Genomic DNA, 23,291 nt, shown 5'->3' with positions numbered 1-23,291 from the left:
ATTTTGAAAGAAAAAAAAAACACTTTAAGAAAGGTGAATTTAAAGGTGAGTTTTAGGAGTTTAAAGAAAACTTATAATTAAATTGACGATCTCTTATTCAAGGTTTCTTCTGAAGAATTTGAATGTTTGCTCCTTTCTCTCTCAAAAAAGATCTTATGAAAATAATTTATAGAATAACTAAAATTTTCCCAAATTCCCAATTATTAGAAAACAAAGATCTTAGTTATTTTTGACAGAAAACCCCGTTCTGGTGAATATCATGGTTACCTCCAACTATTTGTATGGTACAGGGAAATAAGTCCCCAGGAGTCTACTGAGGAATTTAGTTCTCACTAGATCAGGAAAATAAGTCCAATAGAACTATAAGATAGATTAAATTCTGACTTAATCGGAACTATAGTGGCCTTTGTTAACATTAAGTGGAACCAGCTCCACTTTCTTGTGGGAAATCACTAAATCAGTACATATTCGAAAGTATAAAGTTTACTTTATTTAGGTTTACTTAAATTTAACTTGATGTACAGTCCATACTTAAAACATCATTTGAATATTCATTCAAACAGTGTAAGGTTCAGTGGCGATATAATATATGTACATATCTAGAACGTGTGAAAATGGAAAATCAAATTGAATTTATTACGGGCTTTCGAAAACATAGTGTTTTAATTTATGATCGGGCAGAAAAACAGATATACGTTAAAAAGTATATAATGAATAATACCTCTCGGTACAGGTGCTATTTTAATTAAAATTGCAAAGGCAGTTTAATAATTCATGAAAAAACTGAAAAACTAATTAAACCAAATAAATCTCATCATTCTTATGAAAACAGTGAAAAAAAAGAGAATTATAAATGTCAATGCACCTTAAAAAACGGTGTTTTACAAACAGCTCCCGAGATTTTTGACAACAAGAGCTTAAAGTTTAATGATAAAATTTGAAATACAAATTTTAAAAATATGAAAAGGGACTTCTCAAATAAAATACTATAAATCTTACCAAAATTCCCAATAAGGGCAGCTGACATATTTATGTGGAAAACTATGCAATTTCTAAATTTAGTAAAAAAACACATTCTACCAACAAATGGTTTTGGAAAAGAGCTTTGGATACACCGTTTGTTAGGGCTAAAATAATTACAAAATTAAAAGGATACAAATGTCCAACACATTTTAAAAACAATATTTTGTAGATGGGATGTTCAATGTTGTGCCCACATCACGTGGATACAAACAACTAATTACTATTCATTTTACTTATACAGAACATGCTAGTACTAACCTTTACTAAAAATATTTGATTATTTTCCAAAAAACAGAATCAAAAAGCATCAGTTTTTTCGAAATTCAGTTTTCGAATATAATGAAATAAAAATTAGGTGACCTAGTTCCTGAGATCTTTGTCCCTCAGTGGAATTAGTTTCTGTGGACTTATTTCCCTGCACCTATACTTTTTGAAAGAATATTATTTCGTCCAGGATAAACTTGAAATAACGACCTAAAGGCACAGGATCTACTTTATTCGCCTTAGCTTCGGTTTCATTTGAAATTTCTCTGCATTTCATAGCTAGAAACCCCTAAATAAGTGGAATACATTTTTCCACCCGCATTATTATTTATTTTGCCATGCATGTTTATAGAAAATAAATCCAACTCATTAATCAACGTACTACCTTCTTTTGTTAGAACCAAAAGCCATCGAAAATATTTTTGTTTTTACACGTATGTATAAAATACTTAAATTATATGATGATATAAATGCTGACACCTCCAAGCCTGTATTGTGTGTGTACAAATTATAATCATAATCAATTCATTTTCAATGTTTCATTATTTATGTATGTATTTATCTGAACTATTTTGTTGCTCCTCTTTTTTTTCTACAATACACTGCCCTGATGTTTTCCATTAGTTGAGAGCTATATCGTCCTTCAAATAGAACAGTAGAAAATATATAATCGCTTCATTTAGTATTCATATAGTGCGGTTGCATAATTGACAGCGATAAATTGCTACATACGCACGTAAAGGTGCGTGTCCATTTGAGAGTAAACGTGCTGAGAGTCGCTCTCAAGCTGCTCTCGAGAGCGATCTCGCAAATGGACATAGTCTGGAGAGTAGCTCGCGGAGAGTTGATAAATTACTCTCGACATTCGAATTTTTTGAGAGTCACTCGCAAGTGGACACATGTGCTTACCACTATCCGAGATAAGCTCGCGGAATACGAACACAGTTCGAATTTTGCGAGTAGCTGTCGAGAGTAAAAATGGCAAAGCAGTGAAAACTATGTCTTTTTTCATATAAATTTGATTTGAAAATACATTTTTAACTTCCCATAGAAAGTAATTGTAATGGGTTGATTTGTCAAATTGATAATTTTGACATTTCTCGACGTTTCAAGATCCATAGAACCGAAATAAAAGATTTTAAGAACGATGCCTGTGAGAGCGTGTGTACGTACGTTCGTACGTCCGTCGTTTTTTTGTCGTCCATAGCTCAAGAACTAGTGAAGATATCGACTTCAAATAAATTTTGTTATATAGATAATAAGCCAGAAAGATGCAGAAAGGGCTCCCAAGAAAATTTAATGGGTGTTTTTTTTACTATAGCAGTTTAAAAAATAAGGTGAAAACGTTGGTTAACCCCAAATATCTCACGAACCAAAAACGCTAGAGACTTGAACTAAATTTTATATTATATATTGTAACGTGATACCAAACAAGTATATTTTATGAAAAGAATCCAACTAACGGCTTTTTTATAAATAAAAAAAAAAAACTGAAAACAAAACCTCGAAAATTGTAAACAATGATTTTATCTCCAAAACAATTTTGTGCAACGGAAGAATAACATTTAACATATTTTTAATAAATTTTGAGAAAAATCGAATTGACAGTTTTTTTTCATAAAAAATAAAAATTAAAAAAAAAAACATTACAAAAACTTTAACATTTTCAAAAATTTTAGATTATGGCTTCCAACTTATTTTATCTTACGAGAAATATTGTTTTCAACATTCGGTAGACAGTTTTTTTGACAAAAAAAAAAATACTTTCGACTCAAAAAGCTTTTCATAAATTAAAAATGTTGTCTTCAAACTTTTTTTATTTCACAGATAATATTGTTTTCGATATTCTGTAGTTCTTTTTTTTTATAAAAATCCATATTTTCATACAAAACTAAAATCTACAAAAAAAAGTACGCAAATTTGGTAAAAATTGATATTCGGTTCTCGATATCTCGTTAACAGATATTAACTTTAAATTAGAATCCTATTTGTAAATTTGGTATAAATTGTTTTTCAATTAAAAATCTCATTTACAAAAATAGATTTTGAAATCAAACTATTTCATCAAATACAAAATTTTGTTGGTAATTTTTAAATCTTTTAGAATAATTCAACTTACAACTTTTTTAACAAAACATGAAAGCCTACAGACAATTTAAGCAAGGCAAATCGACAGACGGGATCGGAAGTTATCAGTGTGGATAGAATACGTGGCCAACTGATAATATGCTTAGCAGAAGAAATCTATCAAGTGGACACGATTGTGAGAGTACTCTCAGCAAGAAAACTCTCAATATTCTAGCAGAGAGCTCGTGATAGCAAAACTTCTAAAATTTGGCTCTCAAATGGACAGTCTCCCGAGAGTTGCTCTCGAGATTTAACTAGCAGAAGTACTCTCAAATGGACACGCACCTTAATAAATGTCAGTGCATGAATAAAACAGGACCAAATAATGTCCTAATGACATAATCTGCCGCGCCTTCTCTGTAAATCTTTTATCAAATCGTGGGAGAAGGGAGTTGAACAATATTTATCAAAAATGTATCCTTTGAAATAATGCATGTCCTGACATGCCCACCTCCAATTGCTGCCATTCGTCCGGCTATGTTCAAAATTAATATTATTTTTTGTTTTTATTTTATATTTATTTATTATTCTTCTCAGATTTTTATCAGTGAGATAGAATTATTTAGTTGATCTAATTTTATTTACCATCATCATAACCATAATAGGTGGATATAATGTTTCAAATATATGTAATGTATGTTGCGGTCTCGGTGGTGTATGTGGAATATATATTTGCATATTTTTTTGTTTCAATAATAATTTATATGTTTTTCATTTGACTTGTTGGGGTTTTATCGAAAGAAAAAAATATGTGTCACCTTAAATAATAATAATTATTATTTTATTGATGAAAAGCCAATTAATTTGCTTGTTAAAATTTGTATTTGATATTACTGAATTAAGTCAACACCCGCCATGATTTTTTTTCTTGGAAGTTTCCTATGGAAGTATTTAATCAAGAGTTTTTAATAATAACCATAATTCATTGTGAAATGTTTATATCTACTGATTGATATAATAATGGGAAATATAGAAGGACCTCATTTGTTGGTTGCCCTTTTATGCGTCACAAATCAATACTGATATCAACTTCAAATAAATTTTGAGCTACAATCATAGAGTTATACAGAAATAATATTAATACAAACAAATTGTTTGTTAGCCCAAATACTATTAGGAAACAAATTATTATTATATAAGTTTTTATTGCCCCAGTTTATTGATTCCATTTATTGATATTTACAATTTTTTTAACTACAGTCAAACTTCCCTGTAACGAACTTCTCTCTATTACGAATTGATCTTGAGTACATATCTTTTTGGTTACTTTTTTGGAGTGTTTGATCTTCTTATAACGAATTTCCATCAAGCGAATTTTTCTCTACAACGAACAAATTTGTTTGCTAGATATCCAAATCTCATAAGCTTTTTTCCACATAACGAATTTTTTCAAATAATTAAAAACAACAGCAGGCAGAGAAAAAAACCTAATAAGGGGATTTCAACAAGATTTTAAATGCAAGCATACACTGTTCAGGCTGCAGTGAATATAATTGAAAATGTCTCGAAGTAGCATTTATCTTGAGAAAAAGTTTTTGATAGCTAATAAAGTTAAAGAACGATTGACTAAAAAAAACATATATTGCTATTGACGTGTTTCGAATCTTTCTGGAGATGAAGAGTAACGTAGCGACTAATTTATTTGAATCTCTCAATTTATTAGAGGATTTTGTTGAAAAAGAAAAATGGAAGAATGTTATCCAAACTAAAATCACTGACTTCTTTAAATAAAAGTAAAACAAAAAATATTTGTATAACGATTTTTCTATATAGCTAAATAATTTTCTTATCCTGTTCAAATTCGCTATAAAAAAGTTTGACTGTATATGATTTAAAGCTTAAAAACAAAATATTTTTTTCTTAAATTTAAAAAGTTTATTAAAATTATGCAATTATAAATCTGCAGTTTGTATATTGAAACCAAAAAAAAATAAAATCCCAAGGCTATCCATTAGTCTCTAGTTTTGGATTAATTGTACCAAGTTATGGTTATTTGTGACAGATCGTCACTCCATCTTTTATTGGGTCGTCCTGCTGGTGTCTTGTTCTCTGGTCTCCATTTCGTTGTCATTTTTGTTCATCTTTGTTCCTGAAGTCTTGACGACCTGCCCAGCTTCAGTTCAGTAAATCGTATGTGTAGAATTTTCTTGAACGTGTGTAGCTTTTGTAAAAATAAAATTATATGGTCTACAAATCTTAAATTGTTAAGAACTCGTCTTCCAGTTAATGTTTTGTATAATGTCTTCCAGGGCTGAACTAAATAGATTAAATTTGCTTTCTATATTATCTGTTTTTATTCGTGCTGAGTTATTTTTGTATGTGTTTTTAATTAATTTGTACTATGTTTTGGTTTATGCATTAATTTTGTAGGAAGGACAATATAATTTCATGTTCAACTAGGTTAAAAGCTTTACTCTGTGTCTAAATCCATTGAATTTTCTATTAGCTGATTCATTGTCTGCAAGTCGTAACGTCTTTATTGATGGTCCGGTAAAGCTCTGTAGAGATATCGTCCGTCTTTTCTTTTTTGTTCATCAATGTTATCGTTGTTTCTTTCCAATGTTCATGGATTTGTTTTGTTTATACTTTTTAGTTAAATATAATAATAATTAGGTGGCGCAACAGTCCGTTGAGAACTAGGGCTTAGTGACTTACAACTCTCAACCGTTCCTGTGTGCGAGTACTGTTGTCAGGGATGTAGCCGAATCCAAACGGCTTATTTGAGAAGGCACTTTTCATGACAAGAATTACTCTTGGAGGATATGTCAATTCCTCGAAAATGGTCTCATGACATTACAGTCCAACGCACTAACCATCACGCCACGGGTACTACATATCTGATGATAGATAGATTTGTATTCACTTGCAATTATTTGTACAAATTTCATTAACAATCTTTAAAAAATGATTTTGCCGTCTGATTGATTGACAAAGTTAAACTGTATTAAAGTCTTGTAATTAATTAAGTTGCAGTTGAGTTAACTAAAAATTTAGTTAAAATAAGTGCTGTTTTGCAATATATAAGCATTTTAGACACATCTACTTAATTTTAGAATGCTAAGGTTTCGTTTTCTGATAAAAAGTCTTTACCAAGTACATTTCTTCTAGTTTCTCTCAGGACTGTACACCTTCCGAAAAAATGAAAAATATCCTCTCGTTCAGCCATGTTGCAAATATCACATAGCAGTGGAAGATCTTTGCGATGTGGAACGTAATTTATGTTTAGAAGTTTACCTCTTAGCCGAAACATGTTGGAGATTTGCTCTACAGTATTTATGTCTTGGAAGTAGTTTCTTTCATTAAGATGGTAATTCAGCCTGCTATAGATCATGCGATGAAGTGAGTTGGAAGCCTGTTCTGTGAACACATTCCTAAAATTTTCATCCATAAGCCTTATTACCTGGTTCAGTTACGATTTCCATGTACTCTGTTCACTGAGATTTAAAGTTACACCTGTGTCTTCTGCTAGCCCAATCCACTCTTGAACCCCTTCCTGTTTTTCTTTGTTTCGCTTGTAAAGCTGTTTTTTTTTCGGAAGCGATTGTTGAGCATATTCAGTACTTTCAGAATGTAATCGACTTGCTGCTTCAACATTTTTATAAAGAGTGGGGATAAGCCTGTTTCTAACATTACCATGTAGTTTGGGGTGCATGAAGAAAGGCCGAATGTTCTTTTAAAATAAAATCTCAGGACTGTGGAAAAACAGTCTCAAATTTCTTCGCTCTCCACACTTGGGCTGCGTAAAACAGGATTGATTGGGTTACTGCTTCGAAAAATTTATATTTACTGACATGCGCAATGTTTTGTTGTTGAAACATTCTTTCCATGCCACGTTAATCGAAGTTTTTCGTTGAGCTGTTTTCCCAAGTTTTGGGTACAATATACTCCTAAGTATTTGTATTCTTTTACTCTTACTATGTTGAAGTACCATTGTTCACTTCAGCTTAACCTTCCTCCACCTTTCTTGATAACCATATCACTTTCGACTTGTTCAGGTTCACTACCAAGCTCCATTGTCTACAGTATTCCGAAAGTCGATTTATCATAAGCTGTAAGGATTGCTGTGAGCTTGCCAGCAAGACTATATCATCTGCGAAGAGTATGGCTTTAATGACCTCTCCAGCATATCTAACACCTCCTAGTAATGATGTCATTCATAAATAGTGATATTCCGTTAAACAAATTAAGTTGCGTAGTCATTGACGTCTTTTCGGTTTTTTATACCGGCTCTGTTTTTCATACCTGCAATCCGTTCTTGTTCATTATTCAAAATTGATTTTGTTTTTTTAATTGATTTTGTTTTTCCAATTGTATTGTTTAGAACTTTTCACGAATACATATCTTTATTTAAGTTCTTATAATTTTTTTGAGTTCGCTTAGATCAGTTTTTTTCTTGTTCAAGTGGTTGTGCCTATGTTTTTAAGGTTCTATGGTTTTAACTACATAGGTCAATTAACCATAAGTCACTCCTCGAGGCATATTATCTGCTTTGCTGCTGGACAATGTATATCTAACTTTCTTTGAAGTTCAGAATTATGTATTTTCTGCCTTATAAACAAACAATCTCGATCTCAATCAAACAAAAAAATAAAAACATACACACATAGAATCCTTAAACCTTTTAACTACTTAATTATTCCCATACATTTTTTCTGATGCTCATTACAGCCGACAGCTTCTTGTCAACACTTCGGTCATTTTTTCGCTTTTGTATCTATATATTATAATGTTTTGTTGTATAAAACAACTGTATCTTTTTAAATTATGGAAACATCTCTACCGGAAAATGCGACTCATACATAAATCGATTTTCTCATCAATTCATCGAAGTCGAAGGGTGATGGATGAAGATTATAATATAAAACTAATGATGATGATTACGTCGATAATGATGATGAAAAGTGTTTTGTAAGTGCAATCAATTACAAGGATGATAAGATAATAATAACTACTATAAATGCTTAAAAGAGGGCGGAAATAATTTTTCAAGGACTAAATACAGAATATCAACATCATATCTCATCATGACGTTATTGCCGCTTTGAGAATATCATTTTACTATCTATGGTTGTTCGTGTATTGTCTTATTTTGCATTGTGTTCATTTTTTATTTTTCAACAAAAATACAAACTAAGGTTACTTCATACTATATCAACTGAGCAATTTTGTTTGTTTTTTTTTCGAAAAAAAGACAATAGATATTATGGAAATACAATAGACGAATATAAAAGGTCATTGTTAAAACTATCATATTATATCCTGCAGAGCATAACCGATGATGTTACTTTTCATTTTCAATGACATTTCATTATATTTCCGTTATGCAATATTATGCTTGAATTCATCCATTTTTTAAGGGAGAAAAATCCTTTTTCCTGATGGCAATGATAACTTTTATGATAAACTTCATGGGCAAAATATTGTAATTAAATCGATTTCTAGACAAAAGATAAAACGAACAATTTTGTATATGGATGTATATTATATGCATTGCATACATATGTGTATTGATTTATTTTAAAATGTTAAAGCTTTCAATTCAAAAGCTTAGATATTTTTTCTGTGATTGAAGAAAATTGAATGGTTGTCGGAATAATTTGATTCATGAACTTTGCTGAGTAGTTTTTTTTCTAATAGATAAGGTTTAACTAAATTCTTTTAAAACAGACTTATTTACAGAGTCATAGATGACGGTTGTCTTAAATTAGTTCCCTAGATTTCACAATCTTTACAGATTAGGACCTTATTGAGTATTTACCTTGGACCTGGAAATACTGCAATATTATTATATAATATGGGTTAACTATCTTTTAAAGCTTAATATTGGTGAAAGGAAACCACAGTCCATCACTAATAGCTTTTATTTCTTCATTGCATTGACCTTGAAATAAAACATACTTAAATTAGTTCGTCACTTGGTGGTCTCTTAGTCATTTATTTTATATACCTACACATTATAATTCACTTAGGTTAATGGTCCGTGGCTTATAACTTGCTTTATATTAAAATACAATATTAATATCATAAATTTGAACATACAGTTAAAACTCGATTATCTGGGATGTTCGGGAGCAAACCCATTACGGATAATCGTAAATTCCGGATAATACAACTTTAAAAAAAAAAAATATATGTATTTCACTTTTTTATTTTCATTTAAAAAAAATAGAAAACAAACATAAAATTATTCAATTAAACTTATAAATCAAATTAGTAAATATTTTTGATTATACATGCATTCAAAACCGCAAGATTGATTGTTAGGAACTTGAAAAAAAAACATTTTTTCAAGAAAAATTCAAAAATGGTTGAATTATTGTTTGCCGGAGTGATGTTGCTTGTTGTTTTACTTTGGTTAATATAAAGTCCTGTTGCGTTATTCCAGGACAATTCGTCTCTTCCAAAAAATTAAAAAGTGTAAAACTTGACTTTATAGCATCAACCATTGAAATTTTTGTAATTGTAATATCATCAAACCTATCCGACAGAACTTCAAGCTCATAGTCAAGGTTGTTATTTACCATTTCGATAATTCCGTTCTCTGATGAAACACCAAATGGTGAAGCATTTGCATCTGAGTCTACCCAATTTCTTATTGTACTGACGTCCAAATCCTCTATGGTTTCCATAATTGTTTAATCCTCGTCAATAAAATTTTCTTCTGAGGAAGCATAGAAGTGTCGATGGTGTACAAGATAAACCTTTATGATTTCAATAAAACGTACCTTCGTCTTAGTTTTAGGGTTAAATCAAGTTGTACCAAATATTTGTCCGCACATCAGTCCTAACTTAATTTATATAGTATATATATATATATATATATATATATATATATATATATATATATTTATATATATATATATATATTTATATGAACTTAGAAGCCTTCAAATAATATCTTTGCGATAATCCAAGAGTCATACAATTTTTTAGTTCATGTTAAGATAGCATTTTTCTGGGTGTTCTTTTAATTCTGGGACAGAGTTTTTATTAAACCAGTAGATGAAATATGTTTGGGTCATCCAAGTCCATTTGTTGACTTTATAAACAACAAGAATCTCTCCAGATTTTTTAAAGCTCTTGGACTAACACATTTTCCAATAACCGCCAACTTACAGTTATGAGTTCCTAGAGCATTAGAACACTCTAGTGCAGTGAGCCGTCCTTTCGATTCCTTATAACCTTCAACAGAACACTTGGCGTTGCATGCCACAGTGATCCTAAATTAGACTGGTTTCATTGGCATTATAAATTTGTTCATTGTTTGAATTTTCTGTTTAAAGGAGTTTAGATACTTCTTCTACAAAAATTGTAACAGCTTCGTAGTCAGCAGGGGAACAATGTTGTTTAAATACATGAATTACATGACGATTTTTGAATTTTCCCAACCAGCCTTCAGAGTATACGCAATCAGAACCTATGCTCAGATTCGCATGAAAAAATTAAGCCTTTCCATTAACATTTGCCCTTAAATTAGAACGCTTTTAAGTCTTTCTTGGCGAAACCATTCATAAGTTGCTGCATCAACTTTGGCACTCCCAGCTTGTCTAAGAGTTTTTCGCTTCTCCAATTTCTTTATGGAGAAATTGTTTACGAAGAATTAGACAAAACATTTTATTTTTAATAATGTCATACACTGTTTTCATACACTTTGGGCACCCCATTCTATTTTGTAACCAAAAATTTTCACATGCACACTATTTTTACAATGTTCATTTATCAACGTTATTTTTATTTGCTATATGAGCTTATGTGCAAAATGCTACATCATACAAATGACCACCACGCAAATTGTTGCAAGCATCGATTCTTTTCAGCTTATTTTTGACCACTTTTTGACACATATTTGGCGGTATCTCAGCCATAACTTATTTGTATTTGTTATATTTTTTATTATATTTGTTTTTGAGTGCTCAAAAGGCAAAGGTTTTTTGCGTAGCCCCACAATAGAAGTCCAGCGTTGTCAAATCGGACGGTCTTGGCGGCCAAAAAATGTCTCTTGCAATAAGGCCATAGTCGCTCCAGTTGTGTGGCATGTGACACCGCCTTGTTGAAACCACATATTCTCTAAATCGTATTCTTCAATAGCAGGCAAAAAAAAGTCGGTTATCAATTGACGGTGATAGTAGTTCCATCGTCGTTTTTGATAAAGTAAGGTCCAATCACACCTCTGGACCAAAGAGCGCACCAAACAGCGACTTTCAGTGGATGTAAGAGGCCTTACTTTCGATTACTTGAAGATTTGTAGAACCCCAAATACAACAATTTTGTTTATTAACATATCCATAACGACATACCCAGCACGATATAGGGCTGTGGCAGAATCACCAATTTTGTAGTATGTTTTAACAATTTGTATGCGTTGTGCGGTACTTAAGCGGTACAGTTTTGTCTACATATTATATATCTAGTTTGACATTCTGTAACAACGCGAAAAAAAGGAACGATTTTTTGGTGGTCATGAATTTCGTAAATTAAATATTTCTATAGCGTCCGAAAAAAATATCCCAATTCACAGTCATCATCAGTAAAGAGCGAATCAAACTAAATGTTGCAACTCTCAAAGCTTCCTTCAATCATTTTAATTTTTTCTTTCAAAATTGAAATAAACGAAACATTTCAACAGTTTCTAAGTACACAATTTTAACGTAGGTACCTACTTAAAACCATTTATCATGCATTCAAAGAGTCCATTATAGAAACACCAAATAAACTATAGTCGTCTTCATCATCATCTCGTGTTGTTCAAAACTTTAGCCATTCCATTTTAAGTCAACTTTTAAGAATATACTCGTAGGTATGTTCCTATATACATACAATAAAGTACGCTGAAAATGGGTTAGGAGACGAAGAATGAGGGGCTTTCTGGGGCTATTAAAGAAGAGTAAAGATGAAGAGGAAAAATGTATTTTCCTCATAATTATTGTACAAGACACTCGACAACCACTTAACATACAAAATGTGACGTCCTTTTTGTGTGTGTTTTTTTTTAAATTACCATCGCGTTTCTAGAACTGTTGTACAGTGTGCCAGTGTACAACATAAAACCCTAAATGACCTTGCTTATTTTCAAAAATGTGGAAATTAGCTGCCACTGAAGCGACAACAACAACGAAGGAAAGAAGATTTGCTTCTGTTCATGTTGTTGTTGATGTTGATGTTGATGGTCTTGGTGCGCGCTGGATGTCGCACGCGGTGAAATAAGCCCCCATCACCATCTACTTGGAACATAGTCTACCTATACCTACCTTCCACTACTAATTGCTACCACCTACATACCTAAAAGTTGAGTGCAGAAGGGTTCTTTTGCAGCGCCATTGTCCTTGTTCACCACTCCAGCAAGATGTTTTCTTAAAACGTTGCATAAATCCTGCTTTATTTTTCCCTCCAAAACAGACCTTGTGTTGTGTATGTATACCTACCTACCTAGTACCTACTTAAATAAAATTCTCTATACCCTTGTTGTTTCAGATATACTCGTACATAACACAGGTACATACCTTGAAAATATTCTTAAGCCAGAAAATTGTTTTATGAAGATTATTCCGAAAATAATACTCAGTTTTGCGAAAAGTTACAACTTGGGAGATTGTTTGACACATCGTGTTGTTTTTCTTTTTTTTTCTACTGTTCTACCAACAAACTGTGGGTTAAATTTTAATGTCTCATCCTTGAATTGTCATGTTAATAAATTCGAATTTAGATTTGACACTAATCCCAGGCACGAAGTAAACTGGAAAATAACATGACATTACTTTTGCAGCAACAAAAAAAGGTAGAAAGCTGGTTCTTAAGAGACCCTTAAAAAACATCAGCTGAGACTTAGGTCACAAGCTTTTTTATTATTTATTCCATCAAGAGATGAAAGAATTCCCTACAGATGTAAAAGTGACTTGCCCGAAAAGACAACCGACAGCATTATCACTAAATTCACCTCTTCATTGCGATAATACATTTTAGCAAGGTAACTTTAAGGTGTAAAAGTGTGTACCTTATCTATAGTATAGAAATATGTGTGTAACTATATAAATTGGGGTATTTGTAAGATCTTTACCTCCAGAGACTATGTTACTTATTAGAAGGGAAACACAATGACAAAGGTAGTCAATATATGAAAAGGCTGTGTACAGAAAATGTAACTTTTTGTAAGGATCCTTAGTACAAATGCCATTGAAATAGCCAAATAAAATTCAGAATGGAATTCAAATCCCATAAGGATCAAGTTTTTTACAAATACAAAATATTTGTGATTAACTTTTTAGGAGTTTGCATTAGTCTATGTATTGTAAGGTGAGTTCAGGAATCATAAAATAGGATTAGGTGCCATTTGGAAGAAAGCCAGTCGTAGATACACCAGAATACTGTACATTGATGGAAAATGTAGGTAACAAGGAATGATGATAATGATTTTTACTATTATTTAAATGATTTTCAATTCTTTATCTAAAATGAAAACATTTAATTTCTCTTTTAAGAAAAAAATAACAAATAAAGGAACTTTAAATGAATACACATTGTGGAAGCAGTGATTTAAAATTATTAATTATAAAAAGTAAACTAACAGAAAAAATTTATTCGGGTGTCCATAACTCATCAAAAAATTTAAAATGTAAATCGATGTAAGATTTTAGTTTGACGGATTTTTAAAAAGGTGTTCAAAAAGTTAATGCGGATTGAATGAAAACAAATTATAACCTGTTGAATCTAAAAGCCTAAAGTTGTGAAAGTTAACCAAGAAATAAGGACATGAGTCGGAAACTGTGGTAAATCCTAGCTTAATCAAATTGTCTTGTAGTTTCATAGTCGCGGCCTAAGTGGTCAATAGAGACGCCAAAAACCAATGAATTTAACTTTGGGATAAATTCAAGTTAAACACAAATTGTGTTTCCTCGTCCTTAGATTTTAGATTTTGACCCATGATCATAACAAGTAACCACTACCAGACAATTTAAAAAGCCCCAAAATATCCACTTTGGGGATAAAAATACTAACCAAACCATTTTTTCATAGAAATTTATCCTCTAATTTGTGGCATTTGTTTTTATAAACTTGTAAAAAAACTCTAAGTTATACACAGGTATTACAAAGTTAACAGAACAGATTCTTAGCCCAATACAGGAAAATCAAAACAAAATTCTGTTCTTAGATCAAATAAAACAAAATGTGTTTTTATTTATAGTTTATTCATTTGACATAAGCTTTTAGCACAAATGATATGCGTTCAATGTTCATACAACTAAAGTTCATATCACGTTTTCTTTAAGCCAGAAAAAAAAATAATTTTATCGCTGAAGTTCCGCTCCGTCTAGAACCCGCTACAATAATTGGGAAGGCGGAATGGGAGACATATTTTCAGTAGTTCAGAGTAGAGACGAACCTTTACCAACATCTTCATTTTTTTTTATCCATCTGCGCAAAAGTAGTTTGACTAGTGTTCCTGGAATACCTTATCCTCCCAGAAAGATGTGGAAGGTATAGAAATATGGAAGTTTCTGTAGAATTGCAGTTGGGGGATGGTGTAGTATATGTGCTTTGGAATTGATACTTTAACACACATAAATCCCCTGGTCCAGATGGTATCTCCGCTATTGTTCTGAAGAGGTGTTCTTTAACGCTGGCAAAACTTAAAGCTTTTTCATCTATACTATTCCTCATGTCTCACTTACGTTCCTTCTTTTCAAGGTCACGAAAAAGCTAATAAATTATCAGCTTAATAATTATCTCGAAGATCGAAATCTTCTTAATGACAAGCAGTACGGCTTTCGCAGCAATAGGTCCAATGGTGATCTCATGGTTCATCTCACCAAACGGTTCAAGTTTGAACACCACAAAATGAATGCTGGTGTGCCCCAGGGCTCTGTTCTATCTCCAGCACTCTTTCTCGTTTTTGTTAATGATCTCCTGTCTGCAACTTCTAATCCAATGCGATAGTACTCTCAGCTCTCTGCTAGGTTTATCAAGAGGTAAGATCAGTTACTTTATCACCAGGTTTCTGATGAGATGGGAAAGAATACTACTTTGTGGCGCAGCGTCCTTCTAATAACAAATATTTTAGCAGAAGAGTCCCCAAATTTTGTGTAAATTATTCTGTCAGAAAGCATTAAACGAATTAACTCCCCAAGTAAACCCTCTACGTTCAGAGATGTTAGTGCAGACGTGCCCGTGTTGATAAAAGCTTCTTTCATTTCAAGGAAAGCAACCATAGTGATGGCCGTTTCCTCAAATTCTCCTTTACAGTAGTCATGTTGACACATAGACAGAAATCTTGTATCAATACTTGCCATTAAATAGAAATCAATCAATCTTTCAAACGTCTTAAGAAGGAATAATTATGAACTTATAGGTCGTAGATTTTTAGGGTTGACTTGTGAGCATTTTCCTGCTTTGGGTAAGGCAGCAACTGGAACTGATTTGCAAAACTTAAAAGTTCAATTATGAAGTAGCAAATAGAATAAAACGAAATAAAAGACTAAGTTTCAATACTGAATTTTTTTTGTCTCTTTTAAAAGTTGCTATTTTTCCTACCTATTTTTCTTAACTCGTAACATGATTGTTAGTGAGTTGGACTGTCATGGTGGAGGTCTTGGATTCAATCCCTACCTGTACATGAATTGACAAATTCTCTAAGAGTAATTCTTGTCATGCAAAGTCCTTTTCAAATAAGCCGTTCGGATTGAAAGTTTCAAGTCACTAGGCCCTAGTTCTCACCAGACTGTTGCCTCACCTAATTTATTATGTTTCGATTTTTGGGAGTTTGAATTGAAGTATCAGAAATTTTTGAGACTTTTTATTAACATATGTACGTTTTTGTCTAGGCCTATAAAATATATAATAATGTTTCCAAAATGTGGCAAGCTTTTTTGTTTAATAAAGAGTTATGCTTAAAAAAAACATATGATATGAATCAGAATGAAAAGTACCATAACCCTAAAGATGTTTTATTTTCAATTAATGATAATGTGTAAACGTGTATCGACTTGAAATACTAATTTTATATCTGTTTTTCTATTTACAGATGGTGAAATACTTCGTGTTCTAGTTAATAGTTCTGCTCAAATAAAATGTGATGTAGGATCAAGTTTACCAGATGACAAGGTTCTTCTTGTTGTTTGGTATAAAAATAATCTTCCAATTTATAGGTGAGTACTTATTAAAAAAAAACGTAATGTAAGATTACATGAACTCTTAAAAATATGTATTTTTTAAAATCTAGTTTTGATACAAGAGGTGCTCATGCTGGTACCCCATCGCATTGGAGAGATGAAGAAGTACTGGAAGACCGAGCGGTCTTTAGAACGCACAAAGAGCCAGCTGAATTGATAATAAATCCTGTTAAAGTAAGTACATGTGTTTAAAAGTAATAGAAAGTGTCTTTAATTGGTGACTCACACAGTAAATATATATTGCAAGCATTTAAGAAAGTAAGGCTTCGTAACATACCTCAAAAGCAAGAACCAAGGGTTGGGACCAAGAGTTTTGATTATTTTGATTTACTTTGCTGTATTTAAAATGGTAATTAATGTAACTGATAAAAATATCTTTAAATTTGAAATCCGACTTTAACCATGAGTTCGTAAATATATAGACATAAAATGTTCATAGTACGAGCTAATGTTGAAATCAGTCTAAATTGGCACTTTATGGTCATAGAAATTTAAACAGAACTGAACAAACTGTTGATCTTCCATTTGCCCTGGAATTGGAAGAATAAAAACAATTCTGTGTTAATGATTTTTCCGACACTGTGAACTTTCTTTTAGATTTACAATAAATTGTGTAACATGCAATTAATAAATACTTACAAACCCAAACTCCAATATGTATCAGAATGTGTAAAAATGGACTTATACCACTTCCAGAAGAATTGTTCATATGTAAATTTGTTATTTGTCCATTGGTCGTTAAGTGTCGGTATTTCACAAGCTGCAAAAATTTGTAAAGCCCCTCAAGTAGTTCAATCGATTCAAGAAAGTATGGTTTCATATCACCTCAAAAGAAAGATCTCACCTTCTGGCTTTGCCAAATGACAAGAAATGATGGATGTCTATAAGCTGCGAAGCTTGAGGACTTGGAGTATTCCATTGATCTTCAGATCAATGCCTCTTACTTGATTACAATCGCACTGCTGACAAATTTAGTAATTCAACGTGATATCAACCATGACATATATGCATACTTACTCTACGTACACGATACTCTAGACACAAATATAATCTTATCTTTTGTTTGCAAATAGAAAAATACTCATTCTTTTAAATTTTTTTTTCTTTTCAGAAAAAGGATGCAGGGAATTTCCGATGTAGAGTAGATTTTAAGTTATCACAAACTAGAAATAGCAATGTCAATTTAGAAGTTGTTGGTAAGTATTCAAACTTCAAACACCACACACTAATACAGATTATAATGTATATAATTTAAATGATTAACCGCGTAAATCAAGCTCAAATGTAAACTCAATGTATTGTTGTGTTTCCTTATTAAACCAATTGTTAAACCATTTTATTAACGCTTTAATAAAAATGTATTGGTACATTCCATTATTCACAACGGTATCTATCTACATCCCTATTTTAAATCCATTCTAAACCTATTATAAGAGATGTTCAATTAATTTTCAACCCGAAATAAGTCTATTAAAAAACACTATAAATTCAGATAAAAGCTTAAGCCGACATATAAAACACAATCCATTTTCTATGCAAACTTTTTAAATATTTTGTGGTAATTCCAACTGACGATTAAAATAATACAAAAGAAAAACAAAAGCATATAGCTATAAAAATAAATCTATCAAACATTTAAATATTTTATATAACATTCAGTTGATATTATAACTTCCTCTTGTGTGTATGCATATACAAGGGTTAGGAATTGTATATGAATGGTGAGTAGTGTAGATCGAAACTATCAATGTTATTTTTTTATTTATTTAAAAAACATTCAAAATAAATTGATGTTTTAATAAGATTAACTTAAAGTTATGTGTAGAAATAATTACACCAAACGTTTCACCTACATTTACATACGAATAGAATAATGATTGATGTGAACTATAAATCATTAGTGATGGAAAGGACTTCTTTGAAATCAACTAAATTGGGCCATTCAAGGTGATAGACAAAACACTCTTCTTCGCTAACTTCCCATTGATTAGATTAGATAAGATAAGATTGATTTTTATTGTTTCTGTTCTTGTTTATAATACAAATTATTTTACAAAAAATCGATAAGCAGGGCTTTGTTTTTTGCCTGATTGACATTAAAATAAACATTTTGTATTAAGTTTGTTGCTATTCGTTAGAACATAATGTATTAAAAAAAATAATTGTGGTAAAAAAATACAAATTTGCGTTGTTGTTAAAACACTTCATTGATAATTTGATTGCGATAGCTAATAGCATATTTATGAAAATAAAAAAGTTGCTTTAATTTGTTTTCACAGTTAAGATGTGCTAAGACTTCTTCTTCCGATAACGTGTTACTTCCAAGATAACTTCTTCGTATTTCTTTCAAAATAGGGCATCTTCCAATGAAATGCATAACATCTTCTCTCTCCGATAGCTTGCAAAGGTTACAGTAAATTAGCAAGTCACGACGGTGGAGAAAAAAATTAATATTTAAAATACTGTATGTAAATCTGTGAACTGATGCAGTAGCTAAGCTTATACAGTCAGCTCTGTATTGTTCATCCACTTTTGAAAAAAAGTTTGAACAACATCTGTGCAATACCTTCCACTTCCATTCACGAGGTTTAATTCTATTCCGCAGTACGTTGCAAGTTCCTCTAGTTTTTTAAACCAAAGAGTTCTTCTTTCAATTGTCTTTCTAGCAATTATTTTTGGCATTTCAAGAACTTTCGTTATAAAGTGGTGGTAGTCCTGTCTCTATATTTATGATGTGTTTGTATTTCGCAGATTGAAACATTTTTTGACGTATTACCTTAGCAGTTTCTCAACGGTTTCGTACTGATTGTACCCCCAAAATTGTGCTGCATACAACATCACAGACCCAGATACAGCTTGAAATACTTTATATTTTAAACTGTGATCAACTTTGTTATTTGAAAAAAAACTTTTCCAGGTTGCGAATATTTCACTATTAGCTTTTACTAACTTTTCTTCCAAGTGAGGTTCAATGCTGAGATTGTTAGTTATCGTGGTTCCAAGATACCTGCATACTTTTAAAATTTCAATGGGTTGTCTATTAAGATACCATTTTTTGTTTCTACAAGCTCTGCCAGATCCCTTTTTAAAAATCATTGTTTTTGACTTAGTAAGATTAATCATAAGTTGAAGAGAATCTGGTGAGTATGCAAATAAAACTACATCGTCCGCAAATAAAAGGGCCTTTATAAGAATTCCATCTATCTCTATGCACCTGGTAGAAAGGCAGTCAGGTCATCGATGTACATGGCAAAGAGATATGGACTTAAAGTACAACCTTGCCGAACCCCCATTGTTGTCTCAAACCATTCTGAAATCTGAATTCCACTCCACACAGCCGATTGATTATAGATGTTGTCGAGAACCCTTTCAAACTCTTTGCTCATTCCAGCATTATATAACTTATATATTAAAGCTTTTCGATCGATATTGTAGAAGGCTGCCTTGAAATCAACAAAAAAGCCGAATAATTTTTCGTTTTGTTAAAATTTTTCGATCGAAAATTTAGAAGTTTAGTGAAGAGTTCAGGAACGATATTCCTCTTTATAATAAGTTGGATCGGCTAAATTACCTTTTTTGTGTATGTGATGTATGATGGATTTTTTAAACTGTGTTGGTATATTTCCAGTTTCCAACATTTCGTTAAAGGTCTTCGAAATTTTCTTGCTGAAGTTTGACATCGCATTAAAGAATTCTACGGGCATCCTATCAACTCCTGGTGCCTTTCCATCTTTGAGTTTCCTTAAGGCCTCCACAACTTCTTCCTCTATAAATAGGTGCATCTAAAATTTCGTTTGTTATGCAGGGTACTGCATATTGAATTAGTGGCATACTAGTTGTTGTGTTCATTAGCATTTGGAAATGGTCCATGAGTGTCCTTGCATCTAATTGTACGCTAATTTGTGGTTCTTTGCCATTAAATTTATTGCAACTCAAAACTGTTTAGTATCCTTACAGCATGTAAGTTTGAGAGCCTCGTTTTCTAAATATGTTTTCATTTTGTCCTTGCAGATTTTTTTGTCTGAATATATAATCCTTTAAAATATTGACCAATAACTTCGAAACACCTTGAGTCATCCGAATAATTTTCCCCTCGACTTTTCACAATCCGCGTCAAACCATTTTTCTTTATAGTGGCACTTTTTTGTTTCACTCTGTCTAACGGTGGGATATGATATATTTACAAGATTTTTGTAAATTGAGTTCGAGGTTATGTCTATATTCAGTTGCATATGTTTCTTTCCATATCAGCTTCGGGAGCAGTTGAATAGTTCGTGTGCCTTCTCTTTCTATCGGCGCTGTACCAAAATGAGCTACAATAGGCTTATGGTCATAGTAATGTTCAGTTAAATAAATAATGAATTGGGTGGCGCAACAGTCCATTGAGAACTAGCGAATAGTGACTTACAACTCTCAACCATTCCTGTGTGCGAGTACTGTTGTCAGGGATGGAGAATACGAAATCCAAATACATCGCATAATTCTAATAATCTAAGTCCCTTTGCATTTGTAGATTCATCTTCTGAATTCCTCATTTTACCTGCGAATAGATTTTCTCTTCCCTCTTCTTAGGTCGCCTGTTATCATAACTTCCCATTGTTTTTATAATAAAAATAATTTTTCGAATTGAAGACTTTCATATGTTTTGACGTTTCAATTCAAGGTCCCTACAATCTAAACCAATAGTTTTAGAGAGATGTATGAGCATTTTTCGTACGTTTTCGCCGGTACAATCGGGATACCATCTTTTGTCGGCGATATCACAAAAGTCGGTGGAGATATCGTATTCAAATATCAGTCCGCTGTATCATTCTCCAAACAACTGTTAGATATAGGCGACGGAAAAATTACTACAGATGAAACGAGATGCATAAAATTACCGGTTGATTTCTGCACGATTATTAATTCACAAAATGCTATCATTGACCACATATTTCTAGATGTACGAGTACAGAGACAATATAGAAATCATGAGTGGCCGGCAGAAAGAGCAATTTTAGCAGACAAAAATGTGGATGTCAAAGAACTAAATCTCAAGATACAACATGTGTTACCAGTTAGTAGACTTGGTGTCATACAAATCTATTGACATAGTTTGTGATGCTACCGAAGCTGTAAACTATCCAACTGAGTTATGGAACTCATTACATTTACCAGACATGCCATCGCATAATTTACAACTAAAGGTTGGATCTCCGGTAATTTTTTTTTTTGTAATTTAAACCCACCACGGTTGTGCAACGGAATGCGATTAGTAATTAAAAAGTTAATGAAAAATGTTATCGAAGCCATAATTCTAAATGGATTATTCTGAGATAAAAATATATTGTTAGCGCGAATCCCTATCATACCCACAGATTTGCAAATTCAATTCAAACGCCTTCCAATTCCAATTAGATTGGCACTTGCAATGACTATCAATGAGCCTCAAGGTCAAACGATGTCTTTCTGCTGCTTAGATTTGAGCACGTCATGTTTCTTCACTCGGACAATTATACGTGGCGTGCTCTCGATTGGGCAAACCATCCAATTTGTTTGTATTGGCGAAAGATGGGATCGCATAACCTATTGGCTATACACATCGGTCATACGACCAATACTTATGTACGGGGTTGCAGTATGGTAGACTGCACTGGAGAAAGTCACATACTACGAGTTTACGACAAATCCAGCACAGTCCAACGCGCTGCATGTCTCTGCATAAGCGTGGCATTGAGAACCACACCCTCAGCAGTGTTAGACACTCTTCTCCATCTGACACCCCTCGACATCATCAGTAAACAAGTAGCAGCGAGTACAGCGATAAGACTCGACGCCTCATCTCAATGGACCAACAACAATGTGGGGCACTCCATCATTTTGAACCTCTCTGGTTCTATACCAAAGTACATAGACTGTTTGGAAAAAACTTACAGATATCCATTCCATCCAGAGATGGATGGGAAGACAAAAAAAAACTCCTGGATAACAAAAGTATTCATTTTTATACAGATGGATCTAAGACAAATGATGGAGTTGGTAGTGGTGTGCACTCAGAAAAACGTAATCTAAGCATCTCATTCCACCTCCCTGATCATTGTAGCGTCTTCCAAACGGAAATTTAAGCGATCAAAGAGGTTCTCTCCTGGCTAAGAGAAAACGTGATATCAAGTTCTGATATCCGCATCTTCTCTGACAGTCAGGCTGCTATTAAATCTCTTGATGGTGTCTCAGCTAAATCTCAAACGGCTCTCGATTGTTGATCGTCTCTTATGAAGATTGCGCAGCAATTTAACATTTACCTATGTTGGACATCACGAGAAATTGTAGAGCCGATGAACTCGCTAAAAATGGAACCGTCATGCCTATTTCACTTGAAAGGGAGGAGATAGGTATACATGTAAACTTATGCTAAAAGAAACAGCTTTTGCGATAGCAAATTCTAGGTGTCACAATTTACCAACATGCGCAGCCACAAAACTCATATGGCCTTCACTGGACCTAAAGCGCTCTAAAGACTTGTTATTTCAAAGCAGACTTCATATTAGCTCCCTAATAGGTGTCCTTATGGGGCACTGTCTTCTCTGCACTTGCCCTGCTCTTTCACTAAGACGCAAACTTCATCTGGGAGACTACTCTTTGATAATCCCAGTAAACTAGCTAAAAAGGATATCAAATATCATAGATTCATGTGGTATCACTTAGGCCTTTTCTTTTGGCCTAAGTGTGTGGAAT

At 32.5% G+C, this 23,291-nt stretch overlaps 1 protein-coding gene across 1 annotated transcript in view; it reads left to right on the top strand.

Moving 5' to 3' along the window:
• LOC129944902 (hemicentin-1) overlaps positions 1-23,291 on the top strand; it is a 287,304-nt gene that overhangs the window by 151,867 nt on the left and 112,146 nt on the right. The window contains exons 3-5 of the mRNA XM_056054565.1: positions 16,430-16,553; positions 16,628-16,751; positions 17,689-17,773. Coding sequence (XP_055910540.1) covers positions 16,430-16,553; positions 16,628-16,751; positions 17,689-17,773 — 333 coding nt within the window. The remainder of the gene's footprint in view (positions 1-16,429; positions 16,554-16,627; positions 16,752-17,688; positions 17,774-23,291) is intronic.

This window comes from Eupeodes corollae, chromosome 1 (assembly GCF_945859685.1).
Source record: "Eupeodes corollae chromosome 1, idEupCoro1.1, whole genome shotgun sequence".
NCBI lineage: Eukaryota > Metazoa > Arthropoda > Insecta > Diptera > Syrphidae > Eupeodes > Eupeodes corollae.
Note: the sequence above shows the minus strand (reverse complement) of the source record. Positions and strands in the feature narration are given on the sequence as shown.